The sequence below is a fragment of the Zootoca vivipara genome, chromosome Z1 (assembly GCF_965207765.1).
Source record: "Zootoca vivipara chromosome Z1, rZooViv2.hap1.1, whole genome shotgun sequence".
Lineage (NCBI taxonomy): Eukaryota > Metazoa > Chordata > Lepidosauria > Squamata > Lacertidae > Zootoca > Zootoca vivipara.
The window spans coordinates 33,859,071-33,871,292 of record NC_142583.1 but is presented as its reverse complement, the minus strand read 5'-3'; the positions used below and the strand labels follow the sequence as shown (position 1 = coordinate 33,871,292).

The window sequence follows — 12,222 nt, the reverse complement described above, 5'->3', positions numbered from 1 at the left end:
TTGGATTTTATAACCAGTTATTAACTTATGCATAGCAAAATGTTCTAGAGCCTGATCTGAGGAAACTTAGTGTAGCCATCTTGCTAAAGCTAAGCAGGTCTTGATCTGATCAGTGCCTACATAGAAGACACATGTGTTCCATGATGGAAGAAAGGCAGGAAAATCTGTCTATCTCTAGAAAATTATGGGTTGTATCCAACTGTGACTGATTTCTCTGACCCAGAGAAAGCTTTTGTCCAGAAAGAGAGGGGAGCCCCCCAGTGCACTTTTTCCAAAGGGTCCCCCAAGTTTCTGGAGTACTGTACATTTTGGGAGGCATGATGTGGGGAGTTACAGAGGGAATGGGAATTTATGGAAATTGCTCAATCACCCCCCTACCTCCTTCATGGCAGTTTTTTCTGGAGCAACTATCCTTTTGTGCATAGGCAGACATAAGTGGTAGCCCCCCCCCCGATGTGTCTATACCAGGCATAGGCAAGCTTGCCCTCCAGATGCTTTGGGACTACAATTCCCATCATCCCTGACCACTGGTCCTGTTAGCTAGGGATGATGGGAGTTGTAGTCCCAAAACATCTGGAGGGCCGAGTTTGCCTATGCCTGATCTATACATTTACCAGACCACTTTTCCCTGTATTGTAGACTCTATGTGTATCTGATACAACCTATTCAGAAACTAAAAGTTGTTTCCTCCCCATTGTGTAATTATTTTGCTGTGATAGCTGTAAAATTTCCATCCCTTTAGTTTAGTTCATTAGCAGCATTCTGTTTCCCCCTTTGTAACTCAACCCAGGACCAAAAGTTAGACTCTGTAAATCACATGCCCTTAGTACTTGTGGCTTACAAATAGGCCTTGTGAGAAACTGATAATGCTGCCTCACAGTTAAACAGGTGGGTTACAGATCAGCAATGCTGGCCTGATTGCTTTCCATTCAATGTGAACTTTGCATCAAGGTGATGAGCCCTTTATAGCCCATGAATCTATTGGAATGATAGCATTTATGTTTCTGTTACTGTGGAAGTCTGTAGGCTTTTGAATTGTATTCCGTTATAGATCTGTTGCTAGTTGTTGCGGTCCTTATACTGTGTGTGCAGTGAGGGGCACATTTGGGTATCTTGCTGCAGCTGTTTATGTCCTTTATTCTGAGGGTATTGTGAAAGATTCTGTATACCTTTGCTTGTAACTGTTCAGTGAAAAGCAACCAAAAAAATTGTTGGTTGGCATCTATCTCGGGAGACAGTGGGGGAGTGCGCCTTTGGGGGTGAAGTCAAACTGTTGGAAGGTTGTAGCGCCTGCTGTAGCTGTAGACCAAAAAGAAACAGAACAGACAATCACGGGAATTGAAGATGCCCAAACATCTTAGTGTTTTGGTAGCTGTAGACTCCAAACTTCTGTAGACCCCAAGCTGTAGACCCCAAACTTCAGCCCTCCAGATGTTTTGGACTACAATTCCCATCTTCCCCGACCACTAGTCCTGTTAGCTAGGGATCATGGGAGTTGTAGGCCAAAACATCTGGAGGGCTGCAGTTTGGGGATGCCTGCTGTAGACTAATGCAGGAGAGACATGTTTTGTTGCAGCTGGGGCAGAGGTGGGGAAATTTTATAATGGAACTAAAGTGCCATATAATCTGGAGCTAATGGCCATGTTTGCACACCATGTTAAACCAGATTAGTGCAAAGTGAAGGAGGTGTAGTGTAGCTAACCTCAGGCTCAATGCCTTCCCCTTCTGTACTCCTGCATGGTTCAAGTAGGCTTGTTTTCAAACTAGCCATAGGTATTCGCAACATTTTGTCATTTTGGACTAAACAATGGCCCATGGTTAAGCAGAAGCAAAGCCTTCCAAATTCTTCTGCATGGAAGGAAAGAGAAGGGAGGACACGAGAGCTATACTGGATCAAGCCCCAGGCCTATCTGTCTGTTCCCACAGTGGTTAACCAGATGCCTATGTAATGCCTGCAAGCAGGATAGTGGCACCCACCCCACTTGTGATTCCTAGCATCCGGTATACAGAGATGCACTTGCCTCTGACAGTGGAGGTAGAGCATAGCCACCCTGTGTGGTTTAGTGCAGCCTTTCTCAACTTGATGCCCTCCAGTTGTTGTCCTGTTATAGCTCCCATCATACCTGGCCATGGGCCATCCTGCCTGTGGCCGATGGAAGTTGTAGCCCCAACAGCATGAAGCACTGACTTTATTCTTTAACTTCCATTCTGTCCATTTGTGCCAGAGGCAAAAGCAATAATGGATCTAAAATAAATCTGCAGTGGTGCTAGTTGACTTAAAACACTGATTGTGTTTGACTGTAACTTAAGTGTAAAGGCCAAGGGAGGGGGCAGTGTCTCTTAGAAATCTCTCCAGGCCTTCAAAAATTTCCTGTGCTCTTTAACCAGCCCCTGTGTGTTCATCATCATCTCGGCACTATGTGGGAATTGCTTACAATATTTATCAGCACTAGAAGGCAAACAGTCTAAGGGGTGGGAGGTAGGGAGGTCGCTATCCCTTCCTTTGTGTTAATCATTCCCTACCGATAACCTGTGGCATTGGTGACAGGTTCCTGTTTGCATTGGAAGTGATGGTGCTGAGACACAAGGTTGCTAAGAGCTGTCAGATGACACTTGCTCACATGAGCCCATTAGGAGGGTGTTGCAGCCAGTTTTAAAACAAGTTTGCAACTAGGGAGTAAGTGAGAAAGCAACCTCTCTCTATATATCCAAGGCCATCTGGTTAGGTCTTGTGATCAAATAATTGCTAGCTACAGAAGCATACCAGGAAGCAAGATAGTCATAGCTCTTACTAGCTACTGCATCTGACAGCGAATTGGTTGGTTTGCTAGGATATACAAGTTGTGCTTATTTCTTTTTTGGAATTAAATTATGTAGTGCATTGTGAGCCTTTGGAATAGAGAATATTTACAGGCATGATGCAGCAAGGACCACTCCTTTAAAGAAAGAAGACGACAACAAAGAAGAAGAAAACCCAAATGAATTCCCCCCCAACCCCACTGAGAAAGTTTATAACCAATAGGTACTGAACTGTAATGAAGGACCCTAGGTAGTTCACTCTTCAGTACACACTGGCTACTTCAAAGAAGTGATGAGTGTGTGTTTGTGTAAAAGAGAGAGGGGATACCTGTGAGCTCAACATGTGTGGAGGCCCGCCAAAGACGTCAAACAGCACAGGAGACCAGGCTGAAAAAGGAAGAGAGATTCGTGGTACCTCTACCACATTGGAGAACAGCTTTTCAAAGGCAAGGTTGAATAAGGCTAAGAAACCACTTGTGGTGGAAAAGAGTTCCAATTATTCAAAGGGAGTATCTGGAAAGCTATCAAAAAGGTAGGAAAGCTTAATTCAAAAATTGCATTTGGGTTGGGTAGGACTTTGAGACTATGCGTTCTAACTTGCATAGCAGGAGAAAAGTAAGACTAATCCTAAAAGGGGGCATCACAGTTTTAGCCAATTAACCTTTCTTCCAGGGAATCACTTGACAGTTACCCTTAATATCTTAACTATATTGCATATTGGATGCTAACAAATTATTGTGTAGGTTAGTTGGAATCTAACTAACTGAGAGAAGGAAGTGTTTGACTGAAATGTTCTGCCTGTGTTGGTTGTGTATGTTAAGATAAGGAGCGTGAAAAATGATTCTCCATGTGTGGCCCTATGAGCTACAGATGTGGTTTACCAATAAAGTGCTAGCAATAAGTGAAATTCTTTAAAGTTTACAATTTGAATAGGTTCCTCAAAAGGCAACGGAAAACAGACTGATTTTACACACATGCTACCTTCAGCACTTCATCATTTAACAAAATGAATGTACCGCTTGCTTGTCAATCGAACCTCTAAGCGATTTACAGAAAAATAAAGCAAACCTGAAAATAAAGAAGAAATTTTTAAAATAAAAAACCTTTACAATAAGTGGGAAAAGATTAAAATACATGTTTGTCTAAATAAAATGTTTTCAGCAGGTGCCAATAGGAGTGCAGTGAAGATGTGAGATAGTTCCGAAGAGTAGGTGTTGCCATGCTAAAATACACATTTTCTTTCAAGTGTGGAATGGATATTCTGTGGCACCTATAAAGTGGCAATGAAGCAGTAGGTAACTCCAGAAACCTACCAGCAGTTCGATTTGTCTTTTGAACCTCTGAAGTTGAAGTTCTGCATGAAGGCAGGTTGTATGAATTCAGCTAGGTAGACAAGCAACTTGGAAAAAAGAGGCAAATTTCCACTTTCCTGTAGTAATACATATTGCAGTACAAACCCACAGTAATGTTCAGAAACTCAAATGCTCAGGAAGGGAGAGGGCAGGTTGGTGTTAGAAGTGTGTTTAGTGGATAAAGAAATTCAGTCCTTTTCAACATGTAGATTATTCTGACACCCAAGAACAGTGTTTGGTAACCTTTCCTTAGCACAGAGCTGGGTGTCTTGCAGATACTGAGCCATGTACCATATAATATTGAAAGATTTTGACTTCTCTCTTATTGTTAAAATCTGTTGGCGGAATCAAGGAGTTCAGCCATCTGTGAGATTCTAAGCCAGGGATGCGAGAGTCTGTAGCACACCTGGATGTTGCTGGACCAGTGGTGGAGCTTCATGCTCCGGCACCGGGGGGGCGGAGAGCAGGTAGGGGTGTGGCACGCTGCCTGCGGGGGCATCCGCGCTGGCATCCCACCGGGATCGCGCTGCCAGGGGCGGTGCGCTCCCCCCGCACTCCTCTTCCTCCGCCAGTGTGCTGGACTACAATAATCATGTTGACTGGAACTGAGTCCGGCAGCAACATCTGGAGTTTTAAAATCCTACTTTTTAAAGCACTTTTGGGAAAGAACCAAAACTGTTGCATGCACAGGATAAATTAACATTGTCTAATAGCATGTGTTCTCTCTCTGCCCTGTAGGTGTGGTCTAGCTGGGCAGGGCTGTACTGAATTGAAACTATGATACATAAGGGAATCCTCTTCTAGAAAATGCATATCTCTATGTTGCAACAGCAAAGGACTTCACTGTAGCAGTGCTTTCAAATATTTCCATGTCCTCTAAAGTCTTGTACTGTACACTTCAAAAGTGCAGGGTGGCAATGCCATGTAATTCAAGGTACAGTACTGGCAAACAGATCCGAGTTCTGCTTTCATTGGAAACTTAAAAGAGCACATTTGAACCCAAAAGATAATCAACAATTCTACCTAAAAATGCATAACAAGGAATACGCAAGTTGGTCTTGCCTGTTAAGATGGCAAACTACTTTTAGGAGACACAGCTACTTATTTCTTACCTATTTGAGAACTCCCTGACAGTAAGAGCTGTTCGACAGTGGAATTTGCTGCCAAGGAGTGTGGTGGAGTCTCCTTCTTTGGAGGTCTTTAAGCAGAGGCTTGACAGCCATCTGTCAGGAATGCTTTGATGGTGTTTCCTGCTTGGCAGGGGGTTGGACTGGATGGCCCTTGTGGTTTCTTCCCACTCTATGATTCTATAACTGGTAATTGGCATCTATGATAAAAGAGACAGTTATGACTCTTCTGCATGGGTAGGCAAACTAAGGCCCGGAGGCTGGATCTGGCCCAATCGCCTTCTAAATCCGGCCCACAGACAGTCTGGGAATCAGCGTGTTTTTACATGAGTAGAATGTGTGCTTTTATTTAAAATGCATCTCTGGGTTTTTTGTGGGGCATAGGAATTCGTTCATATTTTTTCTTCAAAATATAGCCTGGCCCCCCCACAAGGTCCGAGGGACAGCAGACCGGCCCCCTGCTGAAAAAGTTTGCTGACCCCTGTTCTTCCGTATATGCCAGAAAAACATATGTAACAATTTCTCTATGCCATAATAGAAAAAAATGGTAATACACATCTATTCTTGCTATCCTGCTCCCAAACACACAAGGAAGCGTTTGTCAGGAGGGAAAGAGAATGTTCTACTTATTAACCTGGGGTAGCCAGAGGTCAAGTATTTTCTTCCTGCCTGTGGGCTGGACTCAGTATCCTCTCTGATTGGATGCTGATGCTTTGCTCCCTGTCCAGAATTCAGCTATTTAAAAAAAGAGTTTGATTTGTGGCTACACCTCTTCCCTGGCAGAATCGTACCTTGGCATGCTGAAGGATGCTTAAGTGATTTTTATATGTGTTCAGGCAGAATTTTAGGGTTGTTGTTTTTAAATCCAAGTCTTAAGGGTTACCTAGACCAGCGTTTCTCAACCGCTGATCCGCAGCACAGTACTGTGCCGCAGGACGCTGGTTGGTGTGCCGGGAGACGCTGGCGACGAGAAGGGCGATTTGCTGCCCTGTCACGTGACTGGCAGCCGCCATTAGGGGCGCTGACCCGCCAGAAAGGAAGCCGGCCGGGTCACGACGGGGGCGGGGCGAGCGCAGCTCTCAACAGCCACCACCGCGGCTGTTTGTCTCACTCTCGCTCCTCTTGCTGGCGGCGCCCGGGAGTTTTTTGGTCGGCGCAGGAGTGAGCGGCCTCTTCGGCAAGGAGTCCTGCAGAAGGTGAGGTGCTCTTCTTGCTAGCCCAGGGGTCGGCAACCCGCGGCTCCGGAGCCGCATGTGGGAGCCTCAAAAGGGAGCCTCACCAAGAAGCCCCAGCCCACACAGACAGGGACCGATCGGAGGTCGGTCCGTCGTTTGTTCCCTTCCACTGCAGAAACTCCGCCGCCGGGGCTGCGCGCACGGGGAGAAGGCGGCGAGTGGCTCCGCCAAGGACATAATGCAGAACAGACCCGCAAAGGAACCCCTCAACAGTCTTTTGCCATTAAACTCCAACTTTTACACCATGCACTTTTTGCACCCGTGTGTGTAATGATTACGTCTCCCCTCCAAACTAAACTAAATATAGGGCGGCACAGAGTTGGTGTGCCGCGGGATTTTTTTTCATAGAACAAGTGTGCCGTGGCCCAAAAAAGGTTGAGAAACACTGACCTAGACAATATTGTGTGGTTTTTCTTCCTTCCTTTTAAGGCAACCTGCAATTTCTCTCGAATGGTTTATTAAGGGTCTTAAATTAGAAAGCTGGAGTTGAGTAATGAGGTTTGGTATGTCTCGCCACACTGACTGTCCCAGCTAATACTAGGGTTAGGGTTAACTGTGGCTTTCCAGTTAACTCATGTATATACCACTGTGGCCATCCCACATTAATAGTGAACATTACATGTAGGCATGTACTGTATATTCCTGCGTATAAGACTACTTTTTAACCCAGGGAAATCTTCTCAAAAGTCGGGGGTCGTCTTATACACCGCGTCGTATTTCTTATACGGTGAGTATATCCCAAACTCTATATTTTAACTGGAAAAGTTGGGGGTCGTCTTATACGCCCAGTCGTCTTATACGCTGGAATATACGTATGTGGAGATGTATGTGGTATTCCTATAAGTTGGAAAGCGACTCTTCAGAATTTTCCGCCTATACTTACACTAACTCTTCATCAGACTAAATGGAAATGTAACAGAGTCTCACATGTACAGAAGGCAAACTTTTTCTTTTCTTTTTTACTTGCTTTAGTTACTTTAGCCAACCTTATGATTTATTTATGAGCACCTTTTGAAAGCGGGGTGGTTGTTTTATAGTGGCGTTTGACCCCACTGGGGCTTTGACTTAACTTTTGAAAAAATGGGTGTACGGTAATATCCAACTGTTCTGCTACCTTTTCAGTGTGAATGTATGAGGAACATTTGTGGCTTTCACATTCCCAAGACCACACCATGGAAAAAGTCTCTTGAATACCGTAATTGGCTGTTTATCTTCATTCCTTCTTGTATTTACAATTCACAGCTCGTCCTCTTCAGGGTTTGACCTAAATGAAATCCGCTTGATAGTCTATCAAGACTGTGAGAGGCGGGGCAGACAGGTCTTGTTTGACTCCACAGCAGTCCACAAGATTGATGAGACAGCAGTTCAGGTATGGGTTTGTTGTTTCTTCCTTTTATCCAGGCATAAAAATAAAATAAGAAAATGACCACAATTTTTTAAAATCACAATCATTATTATATTTATTTATATCCCGCCTTTATTTAAGGCTTAAGAATACAAGCATCACCATTCTTTTCTCTTTGTTTACGTCTCAGTGGATAACTAGCCTCTTGCCTACCTGAGATATTTCCCTCTTCCTGATACCCCACTCTTTTGCCTCTAGGTGTAGACTTGGCTGTCGTCACAGGTCTATATGCAAACTCTGGCTGCATACACACCATGTATTTAACACATACGGCTTCGCCGCCCCCAAAGAATCATGGGAACTGTAGTTTATCCTCCCACTGAGCTGCAGTTTCCAACATGTTTAACAAACTACAGTTCCCAGGATTCTCTGTGGGGGAAGCCATGAGCTTTAATCATATGGTGTGCAATGCAGCTGGCACTGACTTTGATGCCGTCTTAGAATACAAGCTCATTTTGAATACAGTTTACACACCAGGCTCAGCTTTGGCTGATTGATGTAAATTACTTCTGTCCATTCCAGCCGTGGTTTCCATTTCACTCCTCACTTCGCTGGGCTTTTTTCTCCTGAACTCCTTAAAAAAGTCTTCAGAGCAGCAACAACCAAATGTACAGGTTGAGCCAACTTCCCATTGGGCTTGTTTACCTGGAAGCCTAGGCTGGTTACTTGCATGTAAAAAGCAGAGCTTAACCATGAAGTACAGCTAATGAATTCTGTTCCAGGCTTTTCCTGTGGGTGGCCCACAGGCAAACAGTATACGAAGGCTTTCTCTCCCTACCCCCCCCCCCCTGTCAGTAGCTTGTGTCAAACACATGACAACCAACAATTTTGCTCTTTCCCTAATGACAGTCACATTGGGGGATTAGATTAACCGCCCTTAACTAAATGTAGTACAAAGCAAAATCTCTTACAAAAGGAATGTAAATAGGTGGTTTGAATGTGCAAAAGGCCTGTGTGCTTTATGGGGGCAGATAAGGAGTAGGTGTGAGGCTGGGGAAGAGAAAACCCTGTTATGCTCCTGCTTTTAATGAGTTCGGGTTTTTATTGACCTTCTAAAACCGATGGCTTGTTGGGCTCGCTCTTACCTCAAGGAGCATGTGGCAATGAGCTCACCTCCCCACTCCCACCCCCTCACAGCCCTGCTAATCAATGAGTTTAAACTAAAAGAATAAATTAGGCCCCCATCTGCACTATATATTCAAAAGAGTATTCTACCAAACAGCCATGGCTGTCCCTCACAAGAAGGACGTTTGGGAAGTTCGAGAAGGGTGCTGGGAGTTGCTAGGAGACCCTTATTCTCCTCCCAGAGCTACAGTGTTGGGACTACAACTCCCATCAGCCTCAACAAACATCTGGCTGAGGATGATGTCATTTGGAAGTGCAACAACATCTGGAAAGCACCCAATTAGCAGATCAGGAAAACAGCCATGACCAGGATTAAAAGTGCAAGTGGATCCATGGAGACAGTACTTTCCTTTTCTGCACTGAAATGCCCCAGGGTTGCTTAGAAATTGTGGGGATTCTGCATTACCATGGATTTATATATTTCCTCTTATAGGATGCTTCTGGGAAGACGTGGGGCAAGGGCTACCAAACAACGGGTGGAGCCAGTGCAGCTTCTCCCTGTAGTTCTTCAGTGGACAGTAGGCAGAATGTCAAGGAAGACATTCCTAAGTATGAGGTAACCTGAACATGAGAACTGGCATCTCTACATACCCCAAAGTCAACCGAATCGAAAACCAGATTTGTCTTACGTTTTGCCACATATGTAGTAAGGAATAGCTTTCCATTTGGCCTGGAGGGATAAATCCTCACCATCTAATTATGTAATGATTTGAGGGCCTTAATGCCCTTGCTACATTTGAAAGTACATTATGTAAGCACCAATTTTGGATACTTAAAAAGGCATTTGGATGGCATGTATCAATTTGTATGTATAAATTAAGGCAGGTGTATTGATGCTTATTCCTTTCTTTATTTTCCTCTTTTTTCCCCTTTAATACATTTGCATTTTTTTAAAAAAAAGCAGTTAAAAAGAATAGCTCTACAAGTTGCACTGCGCTGAAAATGGCTAATTTCTCACTAGAGCTGCTTTCTGCTTAGTACATTTTAATTCTGCATCTCCCCATGTTTGTTGTGCACCAGCTTCTTTAAACTAAGAATGGTATGGATTTTATGTGAATGATGAAGTAGACATGCAAAAGAAAAACAATTGGGGTGGGGGAGAGTAAAAGTAAATAAATGAAATTAAGTATATCTTTTTGTTTCAAGAGACCTTCTTTTGCTCCTTGATCTCGTACATATCCTTGGGGTGTGTGTGTTAAATTGGGGGAGCTAAAAATGTATTCAAAATCAAATTGTAATATGATGTCCCCCATTTTCACTCTGCCTGCTTTTAGTAGTGGCTGTGCAGAATCGGTAGAACTTTGATAATTCTGTAATGCTACGCCTGTTGTGTTTTCACTTGCTTGTGTTAATACTTCATTGGGACTCAATGTACTACAATGGTACAACCCAAAAGCTGCTTGGTTTGAAGCAGCATATGACAAAGTTTGCGAAAGCAACTGTTTTTCCTTCCTTACTTCTAGTACACCAGGCCAGCTTCTGATGTCAACATGTTGGGAGAGATGATGTTTGGTTCAGTAGCAATGAATTACAAAGGCTCTACGCTGAAAATCCACTATATACGGTGAGCTAATGCCTCCAGTTCCTTCTTGTTGTCATGGAGTTGTTACTGGAACAGCGGAATTATTAGTTTTATTGTTTATCCTTTCAGTTCTCCTCCGCAGCTTATGATGAGTAAAGTTTTCTCTGCCAGAGTAGGCAGCTTCTGTGGAAGTGCAAATAGGTGAGAGCATCTTCCTTCCTCATTTTTACTGTTTTCAGATTCAGATTTTCAAGGGGGAGGCAGTTCTCACTCAACTCCGTATTTTATTTTTTGAAAAATCCTGCCTTGGTAATCATAAACTAGCAGTGCAACACCATAAATGTGTAGTTGAGGCACAGATGTCAAGTCCTATGAGACTCAACAGTAAATTTAGGGGGCTTGGCTTCAGAATTCACAATAAGCAGCTTTAAGTGGTTGTGTAAAGATAGCTAAGTCTTGAAAGTGGAGGGATTCACCATTTTGTGTAGAGGAAAAAGACACTCCTGTGCACATGGTCATCACTTCAAGTTGTGGTGGTGTTACTTAGAGTTGTAGCCAACAAGAGCCAAAGATTTACACTTGGGGAGTGGACTTTCCTTTCCTCACTTCTTACTCCCACAAATCTGCTCTGCAGGGTTGGGGGGACCCCCAGAACAGATTTAGAGGGTGAGTGGGGACAGAGGAGAGCAGGGGAAAGTTATGTTGTGCAAACTAAAATCCTTAGGTTGTTAGAGGGAATTACTTAGTGCTACTTGGGATGCAAGGGACGCGGGTGGCGCTGTGGATTAAACCACAGAACCTAGGGCTTGCTGATCAAAAGGACAGCGGTTCGAATCTCCGCGACGGGGTGAGCTCCTGTTGTTCGGTCCCAGCTCCTGCCAACCTAGCAGTTTGAAAGCACGTCAAAGTGCAAGTAGATAAATAGGTACCACTACAGTGGGAAGGTAAAAGGCGTTTCTGTGTGCTTCTCTGGTTTGCCAGAAGCAGCTTAGTCATGCTGGCCACATGAGGGAGCTGTACGCCGGCTCCCTCGGCCAATAATGCGAGATGAGCGCGCAACCCCAGAGTCAGTCATGACTGGACCTAATGGTCAGGGGTCCCTTTACCTTACTTGGGATGCAGCCTATAGATCTTGACCTTTTCCGATTGCATTGCTACCTGCTGTGTGTGGGTGAAATCGATGCTATCTTACATAAGTTTAGAAATCTCTTTATGATCATGGATAGCCAATTGCAGGGGTACAGAGAGGACAGTTGGGGAAGAAGTGCTCAATGGCAACTTAACCCATCTTTCTTGGATGGATGTTTCATTTACAGCTTGCAAGGTAGCTTTGAATACATGAATCAAGAACCCAATTTAGCAAGACCGAACTCTAATCCAAATAGTTTGGGCCCCTGCCACAGTGGAAGTAACCTAGGTAAGTACATTCACCAGTTTAATTATTTGTGTGCACGTTTGTGTAGACCACAAGTTTTGGTTCGTGGTCTGTTACATTTCCATGTAATCTGATTTTCTTGTTTTGTATGTTTCTCGTGTTGCTGCCTTCTAGGTGTGTTGCAGCTGTGTAGCAACAAACTGCTGCATGGTGTGGCTGAAGGGGGGCCTCTCTGGCTCACCCGGAGTGCTTCCTTCTTTGCAGGTTTGTGTGCAGCGTCGA

The 12,222-nt window shown here is 44.1% G+C and overlaps 1 protein-coding gene across 9 annotated transcripts in view; it reads left to right on the top strand.

Annotated features, from left to right (window-relative positions):
- Positions 1 to 12,222, top strand: part of FNIP2 (folliculin interacting protein 2) — a 46,089-nt gene that overhangs the window by 12,436 nt on the left and 21,431 nt on the right. For 2 of the 9 annotated variants that reach the window (XM_088661071.1, XM_035111553.3), the window contains 6 exons: positions 7,756 to 7,882; positions 9,477 to 9,599; positions 10,507 to 10,607; positions 10,695 to 10,766; positions 11,882 to 11,982; positions 12,115 to 12,204. In XM_088661071.1, coding sequence (XP_088517197.1) covers positions 7,756 to 7,882; positions 9,477 to 9,599; positions 10,507 to 10,607; positions 10,695 to 10,766; positions 11,882 to 11,982; positions 12,115 to 12,204 — 614 coding nt within the window. Of the gene's footprint in view, positions 1 to 1,333; positions 3,332 to 7,755; positions 7,883 to 9,476; positions 9,600 to 10,394; positions 10,608 to 10,694; positions 10,767 to 11,881; positions 11,983 to 12,114; positions 12,205 to 12,222 lie in introns of those variants that run through there. The other 7 variants (XM_035111551.3, XM_035111554.3, XM_035111555.3 and 4 more) reach the window with 7 other exon arrangements.